We start from the raw sequence: 24,854 nt of genomic DNA, 5'->3' as shown, positions 1-24,854 counted from the left end.
CCCGGTTTTTAATAAATTGAGTTTGTTTGCAAACGCTGGCGGCGCAGGAATCAAAGAGACCGAGCCAGAACGTAAACTGGCGGCAGCGGGAATATCAGCCCCCGACAAGGGATGTGATCTAGGAACGCCGTCACGATCGTTTTTTTCCTTAGTGCACTTTCCGTTTCTGAAGAACTCGGCTGCCGGCGGGCTGGCGAGGCACAGATCAAAGCGGCGCTTGTTCCTTTGATGGGACGCCCCCGCCACGAGACCGGAGGGGGGGACGAGACTTAAGGAGAGGAGGCGGACTGAAGGGGTCGAGTGTGGCTCAGGGAGGGGTCACGGGGGTCAGCTACCGACCTGAGGTCCGGAAGATGTGGCGGATTATCTTGGATTTGTGGGAGATTATTTGCGTTAGAAGGGGCAGGGGATGAAATATTACGCTTGTGTGTGCTAGTGCTAGCAGCATAAACCGTTCCGAGCATCTGGTCTCCCCCAGGAATCCCCCCAGGACTTCCAGCCACTCAAATCACTTATATGGGGACGGAAGCTGCTCCCTCTGGTCATTGTACAGCAGCTAATGGGGTAACAGGAACACCCAGTACCTGAAGCACCGGTGGCTTCTGGAGCACCAGAATTAGCATCTGAGAGCTAAACAAGAGCCAGACTGTTTTAGATATCAACCTGTCTTTGTGACCTTAGCTAGAGCCGCTGTCCTGATCTTGGCTTTGTTCCCGATGGTATCGGACTACGCTAGTTTGGTCACCTCTTCTTCGTTCACGGGACCCGTCCTGATCTCTTTAGCAGTTTGAGCACAGCTGGTCCCGTCTCCACCCTTTCGTTATCAGAAATATGAATATTTATGTATCTATTGAACCGGATCACACCTGACGCGTTCCTCCGCTCCCGCTCCGTCTTCTAAAAGGGTCGTTTCAGGCCGAGGCGTTCCAACGCAGGTGCTGCTAATTTACCGGCAACAGTCGGAATCATCCACCCATTACCGAACCCTGAGTAGCTCAAGCGGTTCCATAAATCAAGTTCCCTGAAGTGTCGGACTTTGGAAAAGCCGACGAGTGCGCGTGGATCTATAGCTAGCGCCTCATCCATCAGACATGCCCGCATCGATCCCGGAGAACAAGGGATTATTCTCTGTCTGCTACTCACCACGGTCGGAGGCTCCGATGGCGCTGATGATGATGGTAATTTCGCACCACAAACGTGCGCGAGGACGGTCGTGTTTCCATTATTTTCCAGGAGATTATTGAGATTGAAGCCTCATCTGATGCTCAGAGACTCTCTGAGGAGACCATTAAAACGAGGCGTTTGTGCCCTGAAATACACAACGAGGGTTCGAAGAGTTCAACGCAGAGCTCAGCGGTACTTTTACCTCTGAAAAAATGAACATTTTGTCTGCTTGACGCGTGTTTGTGTTGGTATCTGTCAGATTTGGCGTATGGAGACATACTGTTAGCATTCTATGGAAATATTAGCGAAGCCCCCCCGCCCATAGAAGAACCCATTTTCTTGGGTATCGGATTTTCGGGAGGTGGATCGTGTTGTGTTATATTGGTAAATATTCCCGGAATCGAAGTGCTTGCAGCAAAAAAAAATAGAAAAAAGAGAGAGAGAGAGAGAAGGAAGTGTGCGATGTTTTCAACCCTTTCGTGTTTTTGCCAAGTACGGGATGAGCCTTTTTCGCTCGCTCCGGTTTCATTTCCCACCTCTCAGATCGATAGCCGCGATACCTCCGGATACGTTTCTAACTTTTTTTTGTCACAGTTCGGAGGCATCAAAGGAAATATGTGTGTTAGCACAGACAGTTGTTTTTTCTTCTTTGGTCCGTTACTTTATATCCAATCGTCCTTTCGCTTGTGGACTCGGAACTCTTTGATGAATAAATCGGGCATCTATAACTATAACGCTTTTTTTGTTAACGTCGTATCTAATGGGGCTATTTTTGCTTTCATCCTAACTTCCTTTCTCCGTTTTCCTTGTAAACTTAAGCTATGCTGAAAGATTCCCGATGTTGGGAAATTGATTTTGGCATCATTCCAGAGGAGGCCCGAGGTGCGCATGCTAACAAATCCAGTACGGGTGTTTACAGAAACGAGGCGTTGTAAAATCAGATTGGACCAGAGCCTGGTGCACGACAGCGGAGCGATAAAGAAAATGAGAATGAGCAGAAGCAGCGGGGGGCCAGATGAGATCTCATGGACTCAATTATGACACAATCGGTCCACGAAATGACGCCCGCCTGAACTTAATTAAAGTTACAGCCCGAAGGCGTAATCACGGACAGAGGAAGCAGGAACCGTCAGTCAAACCTTATCTGACCATTTAAAGTCGCTGGAGCTCAGATCAGTTCTAGCAAACATGCTGCACCACCCAGGTTTTAGCAGCAACACAGTCCTGTGTAGCATGTTCAGGGTTAGCTCTACCCCAGGAAATGGACCGACAACCCCTCTGCATACGTAGAGAACTCATTTTACAAAGTAAATGTCTTTATTCGGTCGTTTAGGAACGTTTGGGCTCTCCAGACTTGTATTGCGAGTGTATTATTGGCGTCGCCCCCGCACAAGGTGACACGCGGTGCGTCCTTGCTAAGCGCCTGACCTCGGAAACAAGCCGCCTCCCTCTCAGGCGAGCGCGTGAATCACTTCACGGAGATGGAGCTTAAGAGTGCGTACGGCCTGACCTTCTCAGGGGCCCGTGGTGCTCGCAAGACCGGGTCTAATGTGACAACACGTCATTCGTAAAATCACCATTAGGCTAATGGAAGCCGGAGTAACGTCCTAGCAAGGACTCTTCATTCTCCACAAACAGAGTGCTGCTATTTCCCGTTAGCATCCCCTGTTCCCAGCCCCTTTGCCGAAGATCTTTCTCCTCCCTGCGTGAAGCGTGATCCGGACTTGTCAGCGACGCTGGCATCATTACTGACGCGACCCTCTCGCCCCCCCTCCCGAGGCAGAAAACACGAGAAAGCTTTCAGCCTCTGGGATCAACAAAGTATGACAGCAAAGAAAGGGCGCCGCGTTCGTAGCTGGGTGCCTCGACGTCTGACAAACCAGACTCGGGTTTCAACCCTCATGTCGTACATTAATTGACGGCTAATTAGCTTAGCGCAGCCACATGTAAATTTGAATGCCGGCAGCAGGTTATCTCGTGTCAATCTCGCGAGGCCCCAAACACTCGCGCAAACATCTAATGATGCTAATTACAATAATCAGGGTGCAACCGGCAAACAATCAGACTTCAGCTTCACCTGAGTCCTCGTGGGAAGCGGGCGAGTTCCGAGCTGCGTGAACTGAGCTTTCATGCTAATTAAAGTTCAGTCGGTCTCCGCTTGCTGCGTTTTTGAAGCCGTCATACTCGACCGAACCTCGACCGTTCGCTGAGCCGGCCCCTCGGAGCAGACAGAACACAACCAGCGTCTCCAGACTCGAGGTTCAAATGGTCGTTGTTATCTAATCACACATTTACGGACAAAAAGAAACCCCCCCCTTGGTCCTCTGTCTCTCCCCAGACTACGCCTGGCCTCTCCCCAACGCGCTCTGCCCCATCTGGATCTACCTGGACGTGCTCTTCTCCACCGCCTCCATCATGCACCTGTGCGCCATCTCTCTGGACCGCTACGTCGCCATCCGTAACCCCATCGAGCACAGCCGCTTCAACTCCAGAACCAAAGCAATGATGAAGATCGCCGCTGTCTGGACCATCTCTATAGGTGAGCGCCTGTTTTCGCCCGAATTCGCCGTTTACTCAGAAGGATGTTGGCTGTTTCCATTTATCACCACCATATGTTTTATATTTAGTCATAGTTGCCCTTTTATACACAGATAGCTCATCTCTATGGCGACGGTGTGGCAATAACAATCGTTCCCCGCTGCCGTTATGTGGCAGATGCTAAAGTGCTACTCTGAAACTCCTGTTGCCTCTGCAGTTTGGGGCCATTTCGGCTCTGGGTCTCGGAGCTGCAAACAGCCCTAAACTGCTTTTAAACGTCCTCTTTCCGGGTCGCATTTTGTTGTTATTTCACTTCTGGGTATCGACTCTGCTCGACGGGAGAGCGATGGGCCCGACCACATGAGCCCTGGGAGGGAGAGGTGAAGGAAAAGTCGCCCCAGTTCAAAAATACAACGTGATTGAGCAAAGAATGGGAAATCCCTCAGTTTGACCTTGTGGCCGGCCACCAGGTGGCTTTACCTTAATCTTTAAATGGACTCAGCAGGTCTCTTCATCCACTTTTATAATATTTAAACCAGATGCTCCTTAACCACTTCTGGAACACATCATCATCAATCAAAGCAATGGAGAAATAAAAGAAAGAAGCTTTGATTGCTTTGATGTGGATGTGACCTTGTGCTGCTCCTGCTCGTCCGTTCCAAACTCACCAGACTGATGACGGCCGTTAAATTCATCGTCTTTAACTTTAAAGACTTTATTCGAGACGTCCCGGCTTTTCCAGCCATTAGAACAAAAGCACTAATGTGCACATAAAGGAATTACGCAATCCCAGAAGTGATGGCTGCTGTCGTTAGCTTCAGCCAGGAGGCCTCATCAGATACCACCTGACTGATGCCGCTCGGAGTTTAGGGACGGCTTTTCTAGGACGTGAGGACATCTTTGTTGGTAGGTTGGCGTCTTTGTTAGGTTGACGTCTTTGTTAGGTTGACGTCTTTGTTAGGTTGACGTCTTTGTTAGGTTGACGTCTTTGTTAGGTTGACGTCTTTGTTGGGTTGGCATCTTTGTTGGTAGGTTGACGTCTTTGTTAGGTTGACGTCTTTGTTGGGTTGACGTCTTTGTTGGTAGGTTGGGGTCTTTGTTGGTAGGTTGGCGTCTTGTTGTCCTGCTAAATCAAATGTCGCCACTGTTGGAAAACAGCCGAAATGCAACTCGATTCTCTCTCAGGCGGTTTGAGGTAATGAAAACCGTGTTTCTCCTTGATGTTCTGCACAAGATGTCCTGGACGGGTTACAATGAACGGAGCTGCAGATAAGATCGTTTTTAATTATTCCGGCAATGGGGGAAGATTAGCACTACGTCGAGGATTAGCGGGAGAGACGAGAGTAGACAGGAGTCGAGCATTTTTGTTGAGATTTTCCGCCTCTTGAACATTTTAGCTTGAACATTCCTCTTTAGAACACTGAGACCCGAGGCTCAATTACACCCGAGTAACGGTCCTCTGTGGTAATATAGCAACAGTTGTTAGCATATTAGCATTAGTTGCACTTGAGTTTGGCTAAGTTCAAGTCCCGTGTTCCCCATAAAAACTGGCTGGGGAACAATAGTCATTCCTTCCATCCGTAGATTATCTAAAAACAATGGTAGCACTCCTGATCTATGCAAGACTTGGTACGTTCCACGGTGGCCCCCACTTCACAGGACGGATCATTCCGTCCGCTGGCTTCGGTTCCTCGGTAATGAATGCTTCACCGGCTTCTCACAGGTCTGAGACGAGTCGGTAGTTGTTCCCTCAAGTCCAGCTGTCAGAACGCATGTGGAAAATACCCATAACGTGATGCTGGAAAATAAAACCCCAATTTAGCTGCCTTTTCCTCACACGTTCACACCTTCCCTTCACGGTTGGAGGGATTTTTCAGGGCCAAATCTGTGAAGTGGATCCGCGCCGCGCCGTGTTCACCCGGCTGCTCCGAAACAGCAAAACAACAGATGGGCGGAATCTTTCATTTGCTTTGTGCTTTGCATTTTAAAACTTCCGCTATTCCTTGAGAGGAGCTGCCGACACACATTTGTTAATTCGTAATCTTTTACGCCGTAAAAACTGTTGTTCCCCGACTGTGACGCCGCCCGTTTGTTGCTATTCCTGCCACCTGTTGCGTAACGCAAAGGTTCCAGGAACCAGAAAGTACCTTTGATCTGATCCCAGCTGTTTATTATTGGCTGCTCTGAGCCGTGACATTCGTGTTGCTTAAATTAGCTTAGCGAGTTAGCGATTAGCTTCGCTTTTCGCCCAACCTTTACGGAGCTCCACTCTGCTGATGCTGAGTGAGGCTCTTTGATGGTTCTGCTTTCAGGCTGTGGTTGCTAAATCGACTAGCGTGTTATTGTGGAGGCTTCATTCTCCCACTGCTGGACATTTTTTACGTGTTGTTAATATTTAATTTTGATTGAAACAATGCAACACTCACTTTTTAAGCACTGGTACTTATCTGGGCTTTTGTAACTCCGGGCAAATTGAAAGAATCTTCTTCTAAAACGGCTGCTAGCATTTCCTCTCTTCTCTTTCACGTACCGCTGCTTTTAACATAAATCCCCGGTCTTTCCCTCCCCACCGGCCCCCCCGGACCCTGTCCTCAAGGATTCTACATTGCCACATGTTGCTGCAACCGAGGCCTGAGAGAGCTTATGGCGATCGATGCTGGAGGATTAGCAGGAAAATATCTGACGCAAGAACTTGCGAGCCGTCGGGGGGGGGGGCGAGAACCTTCTCTTCTGCTGATAAGGGCAGGAGAAGCTGTCGGATTTTCAGTTTATTCCACCCAGCGTGACGAGCAAGCGACGCATGGCTGCCAAAAGTTCCGCTGTAACTATCGTCTAAGTCCCCGGCTGTTACCCACAATGCACTGTTTCACCTCATAGGGACGGTCCAGAACCTCAGACATCTCCATTCAGAGCCTTTGGCTCTTGGTTTGAAAAAATGTGTCCACATTCCCGCCCAGCGCCGCTTGTTTGGTCGCTATTTTTAGCGTTTGGTCCACGAATCTTCAGTTATTTGAAGTCCAGGTAGAAGGTTAAAAGACGTTTACTGTGATTGGAGCTACTTCCTCCTGTTGCGTCGGTCGTGCCAGTCGTTGCTGCTGATCCACTTCAGGTTTTCACAAGCTTGGGGTTCTTTTCCGAGGCAGAACCACGGACGTCGGCGCCTCAGCCAGCGCTATTATCCCAGGTAACAAAAAGGAAATGTGCTCGACAGAGAGTCGCCTTTATCAGCGCCGAGGCAGCTATTGTAGCATCACGAGCATCCATTAGCGCTGGCAGAGATTAGCATCGTTGCTGAGCGTGAGTGTGTGCAGGCAGGAGGGATTAAGTCACACCTTCTACTCCATGAACTGATGTGACAGCCATCCTGGTTTCCACACTGCTCGCCCTTTCTGAGGTGATCCGTGGCGTGCCCCTGGGCTCTGTGCTGGTACCTCTCCTTTTTCCCATCTACCCCTCTGCAGTATTTTTTTTTTTTAAAAACTGGATATTTTTTTTGCTACCAAAACGCTTTGTTATTGTTGTAACTGTGTCCGTGGGACTTTTGGAACGTGTCTTTAAATGAATCGTACGACCCCCGTCTGCTTTTAGGGGTCTCGATGCCGATCCCGGTAATCGGTCTTCACAACGAGGACAAGGTCTTCGTCAATGGCAGCTGTGTCCTCAACGAGGAGCGCTTCATGCTAATCGGTTCCTTTGTGGCCTTCTTCATCCCGCTGGTCATCATGGTGGTGACCTACTGCCTCACCATACAGGTAACGGTGTCCATGGGGGCTTTATCATACCAATACTTCCCTTTTTCTTAGTTACTCTGGGTTTTTTCCTCTTCCACAGGTACTCCAGAGGCAGGCCACTGTCTTCCTGTACGAGGCAAAGACTTCCTCCCAGCAGCCTTTGCAAACACCAGCACTGACAAACACGTTACAGCCCCCCAGCGCCACTTTCTCTGTCCCTCAGATCAACACTATTGCCCCCTCAGATTCCCAAGGTAGGTTTCGTACGTGTTCTCTGGACATTTGAACCCTCGAAAACCAAAAAAAGCGACCTTTGCGCCTAAAATCGGGCCCAATATGAGGGCAAAACTGTTGCCCCGGAGACCCAAGACAAACTGAAGTGTCCAGAAGACGAGTGTCTCCTGGACACTTGACTGTTCGCTCATCCTTTCCTTTGAAAAGGAAAAGGAAAACCTCAACTTCTGAAGCTTTAGCAGCCAGACTCTTGCTATAAATTGACAGCAGCAGCAGCAGAACAGTGTTCCTCCGCGTTACGCCTCACAAACCTTGTCCCCCCCCCCCCCACAGAGATGAAGCCGCCGACACCTCAGAGCAGACGGAACACGTTGAGCTGTCTGAAAGGCGCCGAGCCGGGCATGCTGCTCAGCGTGTCGACGCCGGACAGCCTCAGCATCATCCCGGGTTCGGAGGTGGGGTCCCAGCTGAGCTCGCCGGCCACGGGGACGTCGAGGAGCGACGCGTCGGGCTGCCATGGCCGCAGGGGGATGATGCAGGCCATAAAGAACGAGAGACGGGCTTCCAAGGTGAGAAGGGGGACGAGCGTCTGACGGACGGGGTCATTTTAATCTCTCCCTTTTGGATTCTATCTCTTTAATCCCTAACTTCTCCTCTGTCGGTCTTCAGGTGTTGGGGATCGTCTTCTTCCTCTTCCTCATCATGTGGTGTCCCTTCTTCATCACCAACGTCACCTCTGTCCTGTGCCGGGGCTCCTGCAACGAGTCGCTGCTCCACGACCTCCTGAACGTGTTCGTGTGGGTGGGCTACATCTCCTCGGGGGTCAACCCGCTGGTCTACACCCTCTTCAATAAGACCTACAGGAGGGCCTTCTCCAGCTACATCAGGTGTCGCTATGGCGCGGGGGCCAACGCCGCCGGGCAGAGCTGCAAACCCCTCTTGGTCCCCCCGCAGTGCCCGTCGCACGCCGTGACCCCTCTCCTGGCGGGCGGTCACGGCAAAGCGGGCGTGGACCGGAACAGTAACTGTCGCAACGGCAGCAGGGGGGACCACGGGAGGCTGGCGGTCGACCCCGAGGACACGACGGACGACGGGACGCAAATCGCCATCGTCTCGCACGGCCTCTCCGAGTGCCACGCGACCGGGGCGCTCTCGGAGAACGACCCGGAAACGGAGGCGGAGCCAGATCTGTCGCTCATCAGCTACAGCCCCGTCTCCGTAGAGCGCACTAGCAGCGTGTGACGGGGCGGCTCCGTGTTTGCGTCACGCCTCTTTTGTACCCAGCAGGCGCTAACCGGGCCTGGCTGCGGCGCCCCGGGAGAACCGATTCCTCTGGAAGGTGTTGGAATGAAAGCCAGTATTCCAGATGGTGGCTTTCAGACCATAAAGCAGACACAGCGCCGCATGTGTGAGCACCGCGGGGAGTTTTGGAAAGGGATACGATGAATGATCACCGCGCCGAGGAGGCGAGGGGGCGAGGAGTCTCCCCGGAGCAAGTCCGGTCGAGCCCGGTCGAGCCTCCGCGTGATATGCAGCCCGAGCTGGTTTCCAGACCCTCTTCACGCAAGGCTAAGCTAATCAAATCTACATCTGTGGCGCTGAACTTCAGGGAGCAGCTGCATGCGGGATGAGACGCAGAGGAGCAACATGAAGGGATGTCCTCTGGTGGACTCACAGCGCCACCTGCTGGCCTCCCCGACTCAGATCCTGGGATCATGCAGGGAGTAAAGAGCTAATAGTGTCAGAAAATAGTCATCCCAACAAAAGAACGCTCTCGCTTTAGTCCACAACCATGTTGGAACGTGTTCTGTAGGTTTTCACTGTGAATGTGAAGAAAAGGGAATCTTTTAAAAAGACGAGTGCACAAAAGGTTCCCAAGATGTCGTCCATAGAGGGTTCAGCCCGTTTAGGTTCTAGCTGCCTCTCATCATCCTCCTTAGCTCCGCCCCCTAGAAGCCCCAGAGAGACGGATTCCACCGCCGGTAAACACATAAACAGCTGTAAATTCCAAACATGCTTCCTGACGTTCGATCGGGCGATGTCCACCGTGGCAAAATAAAAATAAAAATAAAAAAGATCACCAGCATCTCAGACCAAAACAAACGTGCGTTTCAGTTCAAGTAGTCGACCTGCAGCTAGCGAACGAAGCTAACGCATAACCTCCATCTGTTGTTGTAATATGAGACTTTTTCATGGTCCCTGATGTTGAAAATAAAAGGAAAACCAGGACGGATGACTGGTCCTTTACTGCAAGTCTCTTTTTTGTGTGTTATTGTTTGGAACAGGAACGGCGGGCGGCCTCGGGAGACGGGCGACGTTCCGAAGGTCACCCGCGCACACTCACTTTTGATGAAAGCTTTAATTTGCTGCTTCGCAACCCTGACGCATCCGGAAGTTCCAGCCTCAAACGTTTCAGAGGACGGGAACGTCGATGCGGAACAAACAGAGCGACGGGTCGGCGGCCTCGGCGGCTCCTCCGCTCTCTTTTCACCGACGTTTGAAGATCGTGACTTGCTTCTCCGTCAGGTTACTCGCTGCGTGGGTTTTTAATAGCAAACAGGTCGCCATGGTAACAAATACACCTTTTGTGCGGAGGAAAGGCATTTAGGGAGCTGTAGCTTGTGCCAGAACACCTGAACAGAAGGTCTCACCCGGTCAGGAGGAAGATCCCGGTAACTACGGGCAACACAGGGACTCAACCTGGGCCCAGGTTGTTTCTGAAGTCCGGAGACGAGGATCTGGACCAGAACTGCCCCGGGAAATTATGTCATTTTCCAAATGGTCTTGGTGGGAAACGGGCTTTTGATGCCAGGAGTTAAAAGGACACACTAAATGAAAATGTAGTCATTATCTTCTGGCGCTACGCTAATGGACAGTCGGGCCTTTTAAGGTCCGAGACTCCCATTAAAGAGAGATCTGAGTGCAAAAGATGATATTCTGAGCGCCGATGCTACATTAGGTAGCAGTCCATCAGAACACATGTTGCCACCCTCGCTCTGGCCGGCTCCATTGTTAGCTGAGCCCACAGTTTGCCAGGGAATATTTAAACTAAGAGAATCTACACTGACGTGTCCCCTTTGTGTGCGTTAAAGAAGTGGATTAGCTCAGCACAAAGGAAGCGGACGAGGAATCACTCAGCCCGAATGCACCCATTAAAGCAAATTAAGCAAATGTATTAGCTTTGGGGTTTATGGACAACTTTGTGTTTTGGCTAGGAAATAAGCATCTAAATGCACAATTTAAGACACCTTTATGTGCACTTATGTTAATGTGCCCCTGTAAGCTATGCTAGCATTACAGCAACAGTCCACCACTGACATCTTCAGCTCATTTGGGGAGTTTTCACCATGTGTCTCTAGCGCTACACCACATAGTCGACACCACCACACCATTGGCGTTGCTGGTTCGATAAATTTTGTACATGATTTTGGCCATGTGACTTGTAGGATGTTTTGTAGCAGCCGAGCCTTTCAGCTCAATTCAATCCTCTACCGTCAATGTTTGGCCGTCGCTGCCTTGAAATGGAAGCAGATGCAGCACTTTTTTTATGTGATTAACACATGAAGTGGCCTGAAAAAATAATGGTAGTTGATTCCAATAAAGTGTTTCAGGAAGTTCCAGTGGAAAAAAATAAAATAAAATGACAGGCTAGTTTTGGGGTTTTGGGAGTCATGGTTTTACTTTTCTAAATCTGTTGTCAGAAGAGTGAGTCCAGATATGATAATTTTGGTATAAATCACTATACAAATGCATCGACAGATGATTGATTGGTCGGGATGAGGGCGCGTGTTCCAGTCTTTGAGAAGCCAGATCAGCACCTTGGACAGAGACTCTTCTAACACGCTACATCAGCGCCCCCTTGTGGTCAAGCTGCAGCATTGCTGCAACCCTCCGGGCAGTAAACAGAGATTTGAGCAAAGACAACAGCGTTTTTGTACCTCTGTGGGTATTAAAAACCCCACATCACGCTGGTTTACTAAGGTCGACTTCAGAACACGCAGAGTGGATTTGTTATCCCTTTTAGATTATCTAAATAAACAAATATTTCATTCTGTGATCTGTCCTCCATTTACCGCAGCGACCCATCGGCGAGTTTCAACATTATTAACCGTGTTCTGTCGTGTGTTGCATCCCTCAGGTCCACGGCCTGGTTCTCCGTGGAGTGGGTGGTGCTCTCGGCAATCATCGGCTAAAGTCGGAGGACTTCGGGCGCGCACGCGCCGCCCAGTCGCTGCAGCTCACCGGTTGTAGCTTCGTCAAGCTAACAGGAGGTTTTACCAGTCGGACGTTCAGAATAAAGTCTTTTTTTAAAGTTCAGGGTTTCTATTTCACGGCCTGTATTATGGGATGGTATAGTTACCCACATAAGGGCCCTAAATTGATTGGAAAAGGTTCCTACGACGCGGGCGCTTTGAAGAGTTAGCAAACATTTCAGCTTTAAAAAAAAGCGGACAGCTGAAAAGAAAAGCAGGTATTTAAATTAACAATTGAACCAACTTATTCGCTTTTATTGAACTGTATATAATATTTCATCGTCTACTTAGTATCAGTTTTACTGAGAACTAAGATGTTAAAGAGAACACGGGACAGACTCGAAAGTTTTTGGGGGGTTTTTTGTCTTTAAAAGTATTTAAAGACAAAGAGATCAGACAAAACGGGCGGCGTCACAGTCGGGGGAGATGTTTGAACAATCTTCTGACGTTTTTATAATATTTAACTGCGCCATTGATATTCACTGACGCGTTACATTCAGCACACCTGTGGGTCCCCTGCTTGATTATATTGGCCAGGTTTGAATAATTATACGTTTTAATACACGTTCCGAAACAAAACTCCCCAAAAGGGGCCGCGCTCTGCTGGCGACAATTGTCCACGACGAGGTTTTTAAACTCGCGGTGAAATAAAACTTGGTTTAAAAGACTAAAAAAGGTGCCGCCGCTGATGACTTTTATTCTGAAGCTCCGACCGGAAGCTCTCCTCCTGCGCGGCGGCGCGCCAACCTGACGTCCCCTCGGGTCGACGGCGCTGCCTTGGAAACGCCACAAATCCCATCCACGCAGCTGGGTTGCGAGCTGGGACCCAGATTTCCTCACTTCAAAGGCTTCTGTCCTCCTCCTCCTCCTCATCATCTTCATCATCATCTTCATCCTCCCGTCGAGCGGCGACCTGGACTGAGCCGCGCAGCGGAGGAATGAGACGCATGCGATAACCGTGCGTGAAGGCGGAGAGCGCAGTCAGGTAAATCCTACCTTTCAAAAAATATCCCTTCGAAGCCACGCGCACGCGCCTCCGGGGCAGCTTACAGCCGTTCCGCCGCGCTCGCGCGCAGAAAACGCGACGCGTCTGAGCGGAGGGACGTGCCGCGTGCGTTTCGCATTCCGCCCTCGCGTTGATGCTCCTGCCGCGGCCGCGCGGCTTCTGTCAGGTGTGTCCGCGAGGGAGGAGGGAGACGGGAAAAATGTCACATTTGGAGGCGAACGTGTCCACGAGAGAAGACAGCAACTGTGCACGCTCGGGGGGCGTGCACGGGATTAGTGTGCGCCTGCTAAACCCGCACGTTTTTTCCTCCAGGGTCTGATACTACTGCGAATAAACGGGCTCGGGTGTCGCTTTACGCGTGCACAGCGGGGCGTTTTCATGCATCCGCGACCGCGGATCGATAGCAAATGCCTGGTTTCAGGTGCTGGCAGGATTTTGGTGGCCCTGCCGCTGGTTCCCTGCACGTCCGCGGCTCGTGCGCGTCCGCGGCCGCTGTGGCCCGCAACAACCTGCGGCTCGATTCGTGCGGGACGCACACGAGGCGAGAGGATTCTGATCACGGTGCTGTGACAGATCACAGCATTAGTGCCAGTTTAGGCGAGCTGGCAGGGGAAAATGACTCGGGTGATTAAAAAAGAAGGGAAAAATCCTCTGTTCTGATTGGCTGAGACGGTCTCTCCCCTCACGTGACGCCCATCAGGCTAAAGTGCGTTAGCATGAATGAAGTCAGGGAAGGTTACATGAGAGGAAACCAAAAATGGACTTAAAATGTAAGGCGCTGTGCTCGTTTCAGCCTTCTGAGTCTGGCTGCCTCACATTTCGTTTGCTAATTGGTCTCTAAGCAACATTCTTGAATCCAAAATTCATTACATTATAAATGACTACCCAGTATCATCAGAGGTCCATTTAAACTGGATTTAATGCGACAAAATGAAGTGTTTTAGCCTGCGCGGGTCTAAAGCTAACGAAGGCGCCTTTAGGGAACCCAGAGGACCCAACAGTTCGAGTTCCTCCAAGGTGGGATGTAAATAAATGTAAAGCTGCATCTTCAGAGGGTGTTTATGTTTATAAGTCTCAGTCCAGTCACACAGCAACAGACGTTTCATGTCTAGACCCCAGCATGGGTGCATACTGATTAGATAATAGGTGTGTGTGTGTGGTGTGTGTGTGTGTGTGTGTGTGTGTGTGTTACAGTACAGACTTTTGTTCATCGGGGACCTCAGCTGAGTTCTTACATAAGCAGAAGAAAAGACAGCAGATCGCTAACCGCTTAAAACTGGGCTGTTAGCATACCTGAAGCAGCCGTTCATATTAATTTAATTCCTCTCAATAACCCCCCCCCCCACTAAAGACGAGCAGGTCTTTAAATAAGCCCCTGTCATCTTAAGCACATGTTCGGGGCTAGCTGCGGCTAATGGTTGAGTTAATGAGAGGACGCGGCGTCTTCAGGGTGCACTCAGGCTGAGCGATGTGGTTTCCCGGGTCCTCTCTGGACCCATTCAGGACGGCTGAAAGACCGTTTGACCCTCTGAATAGGATCCGTCTCTCCGCGTCCTCTACCGCAGACACGCTAAAGCCTAAATGGGGTTTTGCTAACGCGCTACGTGGTAAATTTGGTTTTGGCGCTTTCAGGGCGCAGCAAAGGTGCAAGACAAAACCTCACGCTTGTGCTAACGTTAAAGCCAGGTCATGCTAGCGTAGCATTAGCTTGCCCAGCTAACCGTTGGGATGTATGGATGATATATATTAGCATATAGCAGAGCTAATATATGCTAACTGGCTCTGCTTCGCCCTCTTCTCTGTTCCCGTCCACATTCCAGTTTAGACTGGGAGCAGAGAAACTGGGGCAGTGTGACACGTCTCATCACAGCTTCACCGTGACCCCCCCCCCCACACACACACACACGCACGCACGCACGCACGCATGTCGGTGCACATCGGGTCACACGGTCCTGCCGGATGACTTGTTGCAATCGCGCTGATGCCCACACATTTGATTGTGAGAGACGGGGGTCGCGGAGGGGTCTGTGGGGGGGCATTGCTTCCATTCTGTGGCTGACCTGTTTACCAGCCACGTTAGCAGCTCCAGGAATGAGCTGCTCTCAGAGGGGATTCGCATAACCACCAACGTCTGACGTCCAGTCAAGAGATTTACTTCATTTTACCTTAAACTAAAAAAAAAAGCCCCCCCTGTTGCAAACCCCCCCCCCCCCCCCATTGCTCACTGCTACGTGATTTAGCCACTAGCCTAGCAGCATCTACAGCGCAGGTCAGCCAAGCTGGGCTCCGGCTGATTGACAGGCCCAACACGGGAAATACCGACGTTGGCGACCTGGTTGCCACAGCAACCAGCTGTAATCCTGCTGGCTAACTCCTTTGATTCCCCCCCCCCCCCCCATAAACCGCTGACGTCTTCCCCACGATAGGGCCCTGGAGCGGGACCCAACGAGGGACCCGAGAGTTGGAGGAGGGAGAATCAGATGAGGTTTGATTAAAGATGCAGCTGGAAACGGCTGGAATCTGAAGTCCCGCTGTCAAAGATCAAAGCAACGCTTCAACTTCAAAGGGACGTACGGGCCTAATTTATCAGAACCGCGGGCCGACTGGGGCCTGAGTCCGTGGACACGTGAGCCTCGGCGCTACGACGCCAGTTAGCAGCCACGTTAAGCGCAGCGTAATCCCTCAGGCATTACATCATCTAATTATGTCATAGTAAATAATTAGCTCTCGACGCCCGACCGCTGATTAGCTGTGATTATATAGCTCCCTCCGATGCCGACGGAGGCCGGGGGGGTAAATGGGGGGGGTGCTAACCTCTCTGTGCGAGTGCAGCCAGCCAGACGGCGCCGTAATAGCATTAGGGGATGCTAGCTGAGCGCCCCGCAGCCATGACTCGTTTGGTTAAGGACAGTAATTAATGCTGCCTCCCACCATCGCTACAGTATTTAAATGGTTACGGACAGGCGGTCAGGAGGGGGGGGGCATCAGCGTGGTCTGGGGGGGTTTGTAATCCTCAGCACCTCCTCACAGATTCTGGCTGCTTCCGATCAGAGGGATCATGTGACGACACCCTGAGCCATCAAAGGCCATCAGACGGGAGGGGGCGTGGCCATAATCTGACCTCCCCCCCCCATATCAGACTAATTTTGGGGAAAGCAGCAAGCTCATGGGTTTTTTTTTTTGAGCAGCAGAGCTAATTTCTTGGTGTGTTGCCGTGACAACCGTCCCAAGGCTCTGCGGCGCAGCTGTGAGCTTTTGCTCGTCCAGACGGCAGAAAGTCGCAGATCGAGAGCGAAGCGCTGCGTCGCCCATCTGCGCCGCAAAAGCTGGTGCTGCCACCCCCCCCCCCACGCCGCCAGAACACGCTAGCATGACCTGAGCACGCTAGCGTAGCAGCACGACAGGTAGCGTAGCAGCACGACAGGTAGCGTAGCAGCACGACAGGTAGCGTTCCTCGGCGTGGAGCAGCAGATTAGCATTGTTAGCTAGCACACTGTTGTAGCAGACCGGGAGGGGGGGGCGGGGTTGGTCATTTCCTGTCCTGCACACCCGGGGGGGGGGGGGGGGGTCAGCTTCATCCTTTATGAAATCCAGGGGCAGCAGTCAGACGGAGGAGTGTTGATGCATATTTAAACTGTGTTGGATTATTTACAGCATCGGGGGGGGGGGGCGACTCAGGCGCCGTCAGAGGGTTGAGACAGGACGACCTTATTAAAGGGGGGGCGCACGCCTCAGTCTGGGCTAACAAATTAGCCAGCGCATGAATACGTGCCGGGAGTTTGGAGCCGCCTTAAGAACGTTCCCAAGGCGCCGCCCCGGGGGGGGAACGCCGCCCCCCCCCCACCAAGAGAGCAGCTAGCTTCACGCCCCCCAGTGGACGTGACACCTCCCTGTCCATCACCTGTCTCCTCCTGTGTCCAGCTTTAGAGCAGCATGCCGTTGGTGAAGAGGAACATCGAGCCCCGGCACCTGTGCCGCGGGGCGCTGCCGGACGGGGTGACCAGCGAGCTGGAGTGCGTCACCAACAGCACGCTGGCGGCCATCATCAAACAGCTGGGCGGCCTCAGTGAGTATCGCGCCTCCGCCTCCGCCAGCGCGCGGCCGCCGCGGCCCGCTAACCCCACACACCTGTGCGTCCGTCCAGGTCGCCACGCCGAGGACATTTTCGGCGAGCTGTTCAACGAGGCCAACAGCTTCTACCTGCGGATGAGCAGCCTGCAGGAGAGGGTGGACCAGCTGGCGGTGAAGGTCACGCAGCTCGACTCCACCGTGGAGGAAGGTGGGTCCTTCAGACGCTAACGCTAACGCTAATGCTAGCGCTGCAGCGGCGCAATCGCCCGCTCGTTAATGGTTGATACCAAATACCTGCTGCTGGGAGTGGACGAGTCTCACACACACACACACACAACACACACACACACACCACACACACACACACACACACCCTTCTTGGTTTATACGTCCCCTCTCTGCCCCCCCCATCTGTATCACCCCTTGTATTCTTTACTGTCTTCTCTGTTGTCCCTTCTGTGTCCTGATTCCAGTCCGTCCTGGACTTTGATGACATTTTGAGCAGCGTTTGTTTTGCCTCACATCACACTTTCCTGGTTCTGACCCCCCCCCCCCCCCCACCACCACCACCATCAACCCCCCCTCATCCCCGCCTGGTTCTGCAGCGTCATTCTGCAGCAGCCCGCTAACACCCAAAGTGTTGGATGAAGCTGCCTTGAATGAAAAATAAGCTCAGCAGGCTTCTGACCTCCTCATTATCTCATTATCCCCCCCCCACTCCTCCACCCCCGTGCGTCTTGATTACATTTTATCTGGTAAATATGAAAACTCCCCCCCGATCATCACCTTGAACCACTCGCCGGAGCTACTTCACATGAACCCTTTCAATAATTCATGCCGTGTTTTAATTGCATATGTTCAGTGAACCCCCCCCCCCCCCCCCCGGGAACGTGCATGGGAGCCCCCGCGCCTGCACGTGCAAGAGGAGGAACGTGCACCCGCTGGGTCTCTTTGAAGATGCGTCTGAATGAAAGTTGCATTAGAAGCTAATTTTGTGGATTATTCATTCGACTGCAGGGACCGAGGTTTAGGGGGGGGTGATCAAACGGGGTGTGTGTGTGTGTGTGTGTGTGTGTGTGTGTGTGCGTGTGTGTGCGTGTGTGTGCGTGTGTGTGCGTGTGTGTGCGTGTGTGTCTAATGGCCAAACACACTTTCTTTTTCGAGGAACGAGCCTTTGAGACACATGCTGTTGACACCGATCACCGTCAGGAACATATGTCACGCCGACATGCTTTAACCTCATTAACACCGTGCTGATGACTTGGTGCACGTGTGTGTGTGTGTGTGTGTGTGTGCGTGTGTGTGTGTGTGTGTGTCTCCAGCCGGCCAGATGGTGGATCCTGGACAGTGTTGCAGTGCTGTAGTGTTAAATCTCCTCTGGGTCTGTGGGATTGACACACATACATGTGGCAGCTTCTGTCTCTCTCCTGCTGTAACCCTGTGATACTTGCAACCAGTTGGGATGGGGGGGGGATACTGTCCTGCTCAAGGACACCTTGACATTGAACCAGCAACCCTTGAGTTCTGTTCTGTCCCGGATTCATAAATCAAGGGTGCAATGGAGCAAGAAGCCTGCACTGCTAGCTTGAGCCGCTAACCTGTCACAGGGAGACGTAGAGCGTCTGTTTTCAGGGTTAATCTGGTCACATGATGCCACAGATGTAAGCATCTATCATACAGACTGACGCAGGCCTCTGGATGTTGCCCCCCCCCCCCAGTCTCCCTGCAGGATATCAACATGAGGAAGGCCTTCAAGAGCAGTACCACCCAGGACCAGCAGGTGGTGTCGCGGACGTCCGTCCCCAACCCCGTGGTGGAGATGTACCACCGCTGTGACAAGCCCCCTCCGCTGAACATCCTCAGCCCCTACAGGTGAGGCCCCGCCCACACCCCGCGGCCCGCCACCACCCCATTGTCCTCATCGCCCCCCCCCCTCCTTCCTCACGCAGGGACGACAAGAAAGATGCTCTGAAGTTCTACACCGACCCGTCGTACTTCTTCAACCTGTGGAAGGAGAAGATGCTGCAGGCCACCGAGGACAAGCGCAAGGAGAAGCGGCGGCAGAAGGTACGCGCCCCCCCCCCCCCCCCCCCCATGTTTGGGTGCGAGTTGGCGGCGTTTTGTCTGCTGCACATTCCAAGAGAACATCAAACCCTCCATCCTCTGCTTTATTTGCCGCTCTTAATTTCCTGCTGTTTACGTTTAATTCATGCGCTCTTATCTGCCCGTGCTCGCCGTTTAGCTGCTTTGTTGTCTAACGGGCTCCTGATACAGCAGCAGATGGGCGGGCTCCTCCCCCAGAGGCGGATCAACAGCCCGACGGGAAAACCAGCACTCAAACGGGGGCTGGAACTGGAGCGATTCCGCTCCCAAAAGTGGGAATGTTTCAGTCGTAGCCTCCGAACAGCTGCTGCTGTAGCCGTCCGTCTTCAACTCGATGCTGCTCACCTTGTTTCTGTTGCCCCCCTCCCAACAACCAAAAAACCTGAATAAACGCCAGTGGTGGTGGGGGGGGGGTCGTCTCTCCCTCTTAGCGCCCCCCCTCCTCTCTCCTCTTCCGAGTTAAACGCACCAGCTTGTCTCTTTCCCGTGTTTCCATAGGGCTGTCCGGCCCACCCCGACAGGCCCCACTCCAGACAGGCCCCACCCAGGAGCCCCTTGCCCATCTCTGTAAGAAACCCCTGATCTGCCCTCTGAGTCCTCACCCCCCCCCCCCCCCCACACACACACACCCAGTAAACACACACACACACTCTCATAGCGGACGGACGCCTTCAGGTAAAAGACGCTTGTTGTTGACACTGATACACCACCCCCCCCCCCCCCGTTTTTGTCTGTCCTGCATTGGCTTCCCACCCCCCCGACCTGCTGTGTTTGGGCTCCAGTGGTTTCTGTCTGTCAGTTGTGGTGATTATCATCTTTGTCGTGGTGGTGTGTGTGTGACGTGTGTGTGTGTGACGTGTGTGTGACGTGTCTGCCTGAGGTGGCCCTTCAGTCGGGTCCCTGGTGGTGGGGTTGTGCCCCCCCCCCCCCCCCCCCCGGCCCCAGACACACCAGTCCTGGGCCTCACTACCACTTCCTTTTGTCCGTTAGGAGCAGCAGAAGCAGGTCGAGGACCCCGGCAGAGAGGTGAAGAAGGTGAGTACCTGTGAACCCCCCCCCCCCATCCCCAGCACCCCACCCCCCCAGCCTCATGCTGCCCTGGTCCTGAAGTGTTTGGTTTCCTCAAAGGTGCGCAAGGCCCGTAACAGACGGCAGGAGTGGAACGTTCTGGCCTACGATAAGGAGTTCCGACCAGATGCCCGCCTGGCCCCCTCCCCCTACCACGGCATGTCCTCAGAGGGGTCCCTGTCCCCCGACAGCAGGTGAACACTCACCTGCCAGCTGTCTTTGTTGACACTGGCTGATGAGGATCTGCTTACATGTTTACAGGCAGATTCAGAGTAAACCTGTTTATTGGTTTGAGGCTCTGCTGCCCCCTTCTGGACACCCACGAGAACGCACGACATATTTACGTTTTCTCCCCCTCCGACAGGTCGATGGCATCCGACTCGTACCCGGCGAGCCCCAACCACCCCTCCACTCAGGCGCCCGCCACCGCCCACCCAACCGACCCCCATGCCAGGGACCACCTCAGCGCCACTGCCCAGACCCAGTCCCTGGACCGGGTCCTGAGGCCGACCAACCAGCCCTCAGGCGGGCCTGCGGCTGCAGGGCGACACGTGGCGTCCCTGGGGAGGACCCCGTCAGGACACGGGGGCCCGGGTGGTGGAGATCCTACGGTTAACGGGCCGAGACAGCAGTCGGTTAAGGAGTACCGAGCCGGGCACGGGTAAGTTGGCTCATGTTGAAACCATGTCCAGGACCGCTACAACCGCTACTTAGCCACTAGCACGTTAGCTTCGCGGTGGAACGTGAGCCCATTTTTCCCACATTAGTTTCAAATCTTTCAAGCATTCTTTTCCTCTCCTGCCCTCTAGTGGCCAACCCACCACCATCCAGGAATACTACATCCCACCAGCCCCTCCCCCTCCCCCGCCAGCCATCCCCTCTGCCCAGACAGCCTTCGACTCCGCCATGGCCCCGCCGGTCCCCTCTGGCGTCCCCCCCACCTCCTCCGCCCTCTCCCGCCCCTACTCCCCCTCCCCTCCTCCCCCACCAGCCAACTACGTGCCCTCCCCGGCCCACCCGCCCTCGGGGGCGCCCCGGCCGCCCCGCCGCCCCCTCCCCCAGGAGCACCCGCGAACATGCAGGCCCACCCGTCGCCGCAGCACCCTGCCGTCGGACACTCTGCCGTGGACGCGGCGTCCAGGAAGTCCACCATGCTGGGGATGATCCCCATGAGCGACGCCCGCTCCGACCTGCTGGCGGCCATACGTAGAGGTGAGTTAGCGCTGAAGTTAGCCAGTTAGCGCCACCTAGTGGTGCTGAACCAGCACACACACGACACCAATTCCTGAGGTGTTACTAGAACAAATGAGAAACTGATCAGCTCAGATGACACCTGACCGGCGAGCTTAGTCACAGCCCTGCTCCCTCCCCCACCACCTCCCTCCCCCGTCCTCCACCCCCCCCTCCCTCCCTCCCCCGTCCTCCCCCCCCCCCCATCTCCTCTCCAGGCATCCAGCTGAGGAAGGTGCAGGAGCAGAGGGAGCAGGAGGCAAAGAGGGAGCCCGTGGGCAACGACGTGGCCACGATCCTGTCTCGCCGCATCGCTGTGGAGTACAGCGAATCGGACGACGACTCCGAGCTCGACGAGAACGAGTGGTCCGACTAAAAAAGGGGGGGAGAGAAAGGGATGGGGGGGGGCGGGGTGGTGGTGAAAAAGCATTGATGTTTATCTGTGGGAAAATAATCTGTAAAATCCATACGCTCGTACTGTATTTACGTCCATTTATCGCGGTGGTTCGGTCATTCCGGTTTCCACGGTTGCCCCTGACAACATTCTCAAGCCGACACCCCCGGAGCATCACCTCCCAGGGGGTGCGGCATAATTACCCACGCTTGTCACACCACTTCAGCGCCCTCCCGCCTCCTCCTGCTCATTTTTATCCGCAACACTCGCCTGCGAAAAACAAACGCTCTCAAACTGTTAGCCCACCGGGGGGTGTGTGTGGGGGGGGTGACATGTGCGAAACGCAGAATAGCACAAGACGATAATAAGAGTGAGATCTTAACTTATTTGCCAAATGTTGAGAATTTATGAAAAAAAACACGCAGGTGAAATCAGGGATGCAGGGACGCGCCTGTTGCCAAAACAAGCGCGCCCCCTGGAGACGCTACACTGTCCTTGTGAGAGTTGAGCTGAGCTGGAGCACAACAATCACGTCTGCAAGAAAATCTCATTATGGGATGCTGTGACATGTGGGGTGAGGGGGGGGGGCGAGTCCACACAACCTTGACGATCATCCACCTGGGAAAAAGAAACACTTAAGTTTTTAACGCAAAAACCAAACTCCCACAAAACCAGTGTAGCGGCGAGGTTATACCGGCGCGGTTATACCGTCGTCATGACGACAGGAGGTGGCTCCCCCATCGACGGGGTGGTGTCACGCATCGATCTTTGAGGAAGCGCCCCACCAACCCAGGATACCCTGGTGTGGGGAAACAAGCGCTACACCCCTGCTACGGTTTAGCTCACCATTGTTTTTAATTCCTTTATTTCAATTGAAGCTTAACATTTCCGCCGGTCAACACGTGTCGTGATTTTGGTCTTTTCTCACTTCGCCACGCCGGGGCGGCGCTCGCAACGCTCGGCCCGGGGTCAAAGGTCACAGGTCCAGCCGAGCCTTTGACCTGGTCCGTTGCTGTGCGAGGCGACGGCCCGCGATAATTACCAGTGTAAGATAGTTGCAGCAGTAATTAGCAGCATATTCTCTGTTCCTCGCTAGCTTGGCTAATCTTCATGAGCTGGTCGGACTGTGGCGTGTTTATAGCGTGTGTTTGCTGTTCCTTTGAAACGTGCTGCAGTGAGGTGTCGGCTTTATTTTAGGGGGTTCCATTCAGGGCCAGGATCAAGGACCGAGTAGGGACAGATTCTCTTGAGTTAGCATCTGATGCTGTGCTGTGGTGAAACCTGAAATATTGACTTTTATTGCTCTTTCCTGGCCAAACGTGCACTCGGGACAGGTGAGAAACTGCCCGCGGTCCATTTCCGACTGTTGGCGTCCAAACAGATGAGCTAGGTTTGCCGTTTAAGCTAGGTCGTATGTAACCGTGATATCTATCGATCCGTGTAAAAGAAGCAAAAAAAATCAAACTTCCATTCATTTTTAGCACATCTAGATGGTTTTAACCTGCAAATGTGACCAAATCTGTGTTTACGGGGCGACTCTCCTGGATGAGGAGGTCCCGGGAGGGTTTGAGCCGCGGCGCTGTTGCACAGGTTTCACCTCTTTAGCGCTAACGACCACCGCCGCCACCAGATGGAGCTAACAGCTTTAGCTGCACATTAAGACATTAAGATCGTCCCGGGTCGTCCACGGGTCGTCCCAGGGTGGATGACGGTGTGTTGCGTTGAAGGGAACCTGGGAAAAGCGAGCGCTCTGGGATGGTAACCAGTTAAAGCGGGGTGGGGGGGGGTGGTGGGGGGGGGGTCATTCACACGTATCTTGTATATCTGTGGCTGCCGGCTTGTGAGATTACATCATCATGTGTTGGAAAATGTGGAAAAGGAATTTTGTTGTATAGAACTAAGGTCAGGCTGGCGACCGTAACCATAGGCAACCAACAATCAACTGTGTCACACTAAACCTGTAAGCAAGTATGCATGTGACTATAGACAATAAATGGTTCCAAACAGAAGACTCTCCTGTCCTGTCCAATCCTGTTCTGTCTTGTCCTCTCCTGTCCTGTCCAATCCTGTTCTTTCCTGTCCTGTCCTCTCCTGTTCTGTCTTGTCCTCTCCTGTTCTGTCCTGTCCTCTCCTGTCCTGTCTTGTCCTGTCCTCTCCTGTTCTGTCTTGTCCTCTCTTGTCCTCTCCTGTCTCTTCTGCCGTCCCTCCGTCCTCTCGCACCCGCCTGTGCTGGCGTGGGTCTTCCAGCGCTGCGTTGGCGTCCGATGGGGGACACAGATGGTGGCACAGCGGAGCTGGAGAGGACGGTGGAAAACGGCCCCACGCGTCCGCCCGGATCCTGGAGCTGCCTGGAAACGCGAGTCCGGAATTCGCAAATCATTAAAATTTTAGCGTGCGTGCCGATGCCGCCGTCTCCTGAGTCACGTTGAGGGGAGGGGCAGCTGCTGCGATGACGTAAAAGACGCGTCCTCGCGTGGGCAGATGCTGCAGCCCCCCCGTGCGCTGTCCACATCTGGCCACACGGGGGAGCTCCTCCCCTCCGTGTGGGGCCGATGCTGCGGAATTGGCGCAGTTGTGGCTGATTTAAGGCGGAATTGTCTCCCTCGCCTCACTTGCGTCACACATCTGCAGTCGCTGGTTGGAGACGCCTCATGCTTCTCCTGCCCCCCCCCCCCCCCCACACACACACACACACCCCTTTAAATGTTTTCCTCCTCACGCTGTTTCAGTTACATAAACAGGGAGGGGTTCAATAATTCAGCACCTCTCAGCGGCTTTAACACCCCACTGACCCTCCGTTCTGACTCACACACACTCCAGCACCCACACACACACACTCCACCCTCACACACACTCCAGCAGCACCCACACACACTCCAGCATCACCCACACACACCTCCAGCAGCACCCACACACACTCCACACACCCACACACACTCCAGCACCCACACACACACTCCAGCAGCACCCACACACACACACTCCACCCTCACACACACACACTCACCAGCACCCACACACACACTCCACACACACACACACACACTCCAGCAGCACCCTCA

The 24,854-nt window shown here is 53.3% G+C and overlaps 2 protein-coding genes across 6 annotated transcripts in view; both read left to right on the top strand.

The window, feature by feature from the left end:
- The window catches only part of htr2cl1 (5-hydroxytryptamine (serotonin) receptor 2C, G protein-coupled-like 1), a 70,232-nt gene extending 60,312 nt beyond the window's left edge, over positions 1 to 9,920 (top strand). For all 5 annotated transcript variants that reach the window (XM_057028108.1, XM_057028107.1, XM_057028106.1 and 2 more), the window contains exons 4-8: positions 3,503 to 3,703; positions 7,291 to 7,454; positions 7,534 to 7,687; positions 8,001 to 8,236; positions 8,337 to 9,920. In XM_057028108.1, the coding sequence (XP_056884088.1) occupies positions 3,503 to 3,703; positions 7,291 to 7,454; positions 7,534 to 7,687; positions 8,001 to 8,236; positions 8,337 to 8,909 (1,328 nt within the window). In that variant the 3' untranslated portion in view covers positions 8,910 to 9,920. The remainder of the gene's footprint in view (positions 1 to 3,502; positions 3,704 to 7,290; positions 7,455 to 7,533; positions 7,688 to 8,000; positions 8,237 to 8,336) is intronic.
- A 1,995-nt stretch (positions 9,921 to 11,915) lies between these two features.
- zgc:109889 (uncharacterized protein LOC553542 homolog) lies at positions 11,916 to 23,801 on the top strand. Its single transcript, XM_057028111.1, is given in 12 exon segments — positions 11,916 to 12,905; positions 16,848 to 16,992; positions 17,071 to 17,205; positions 18,716 to 18,869; positions 18,947 to 19,064; positions 19,599 to 19,667; positions 20,091 to 20,135; positions 20,229 to 20,362; positions 20,533 to 20,829; positions 20,978 to 21,183; positions 21,186 to 21,380; positions 21,617 to 23,801. Coding segments are annotated over 11 exon segments (1,644 nt in total). The 5' UTR covers positions 11,916 to 12,905; positions 16,848 to 16,859; the 3' UTR covers positions 21,775 to 23,801.
- The last annotated feature ends 1,053 nt before the right edge of the window (positions 23,802 to 24,854 follow it).

The sequence above is a fragment of the Takifugu flavidus genome, chromosome 3 (assembly GCF_003711565.1).
Source record: "Takifugu flavidus isolate HTHZ2018 chromosome 3, ASM371156v2, whole genome shotgun sequence".
Classification (NCBI taxonomy): Eukaryota; Metazoa; Chordata; class Actinopteri; order Tetraodontiformes; family Tetraodontidae; genus Takifugu; species Takifugu flavidus.
The sequence above is the reverse complement of the archived record's forward strand: the minus strand, read 5'-3'. Positions and strand labels throughout refer to the sequence as shown.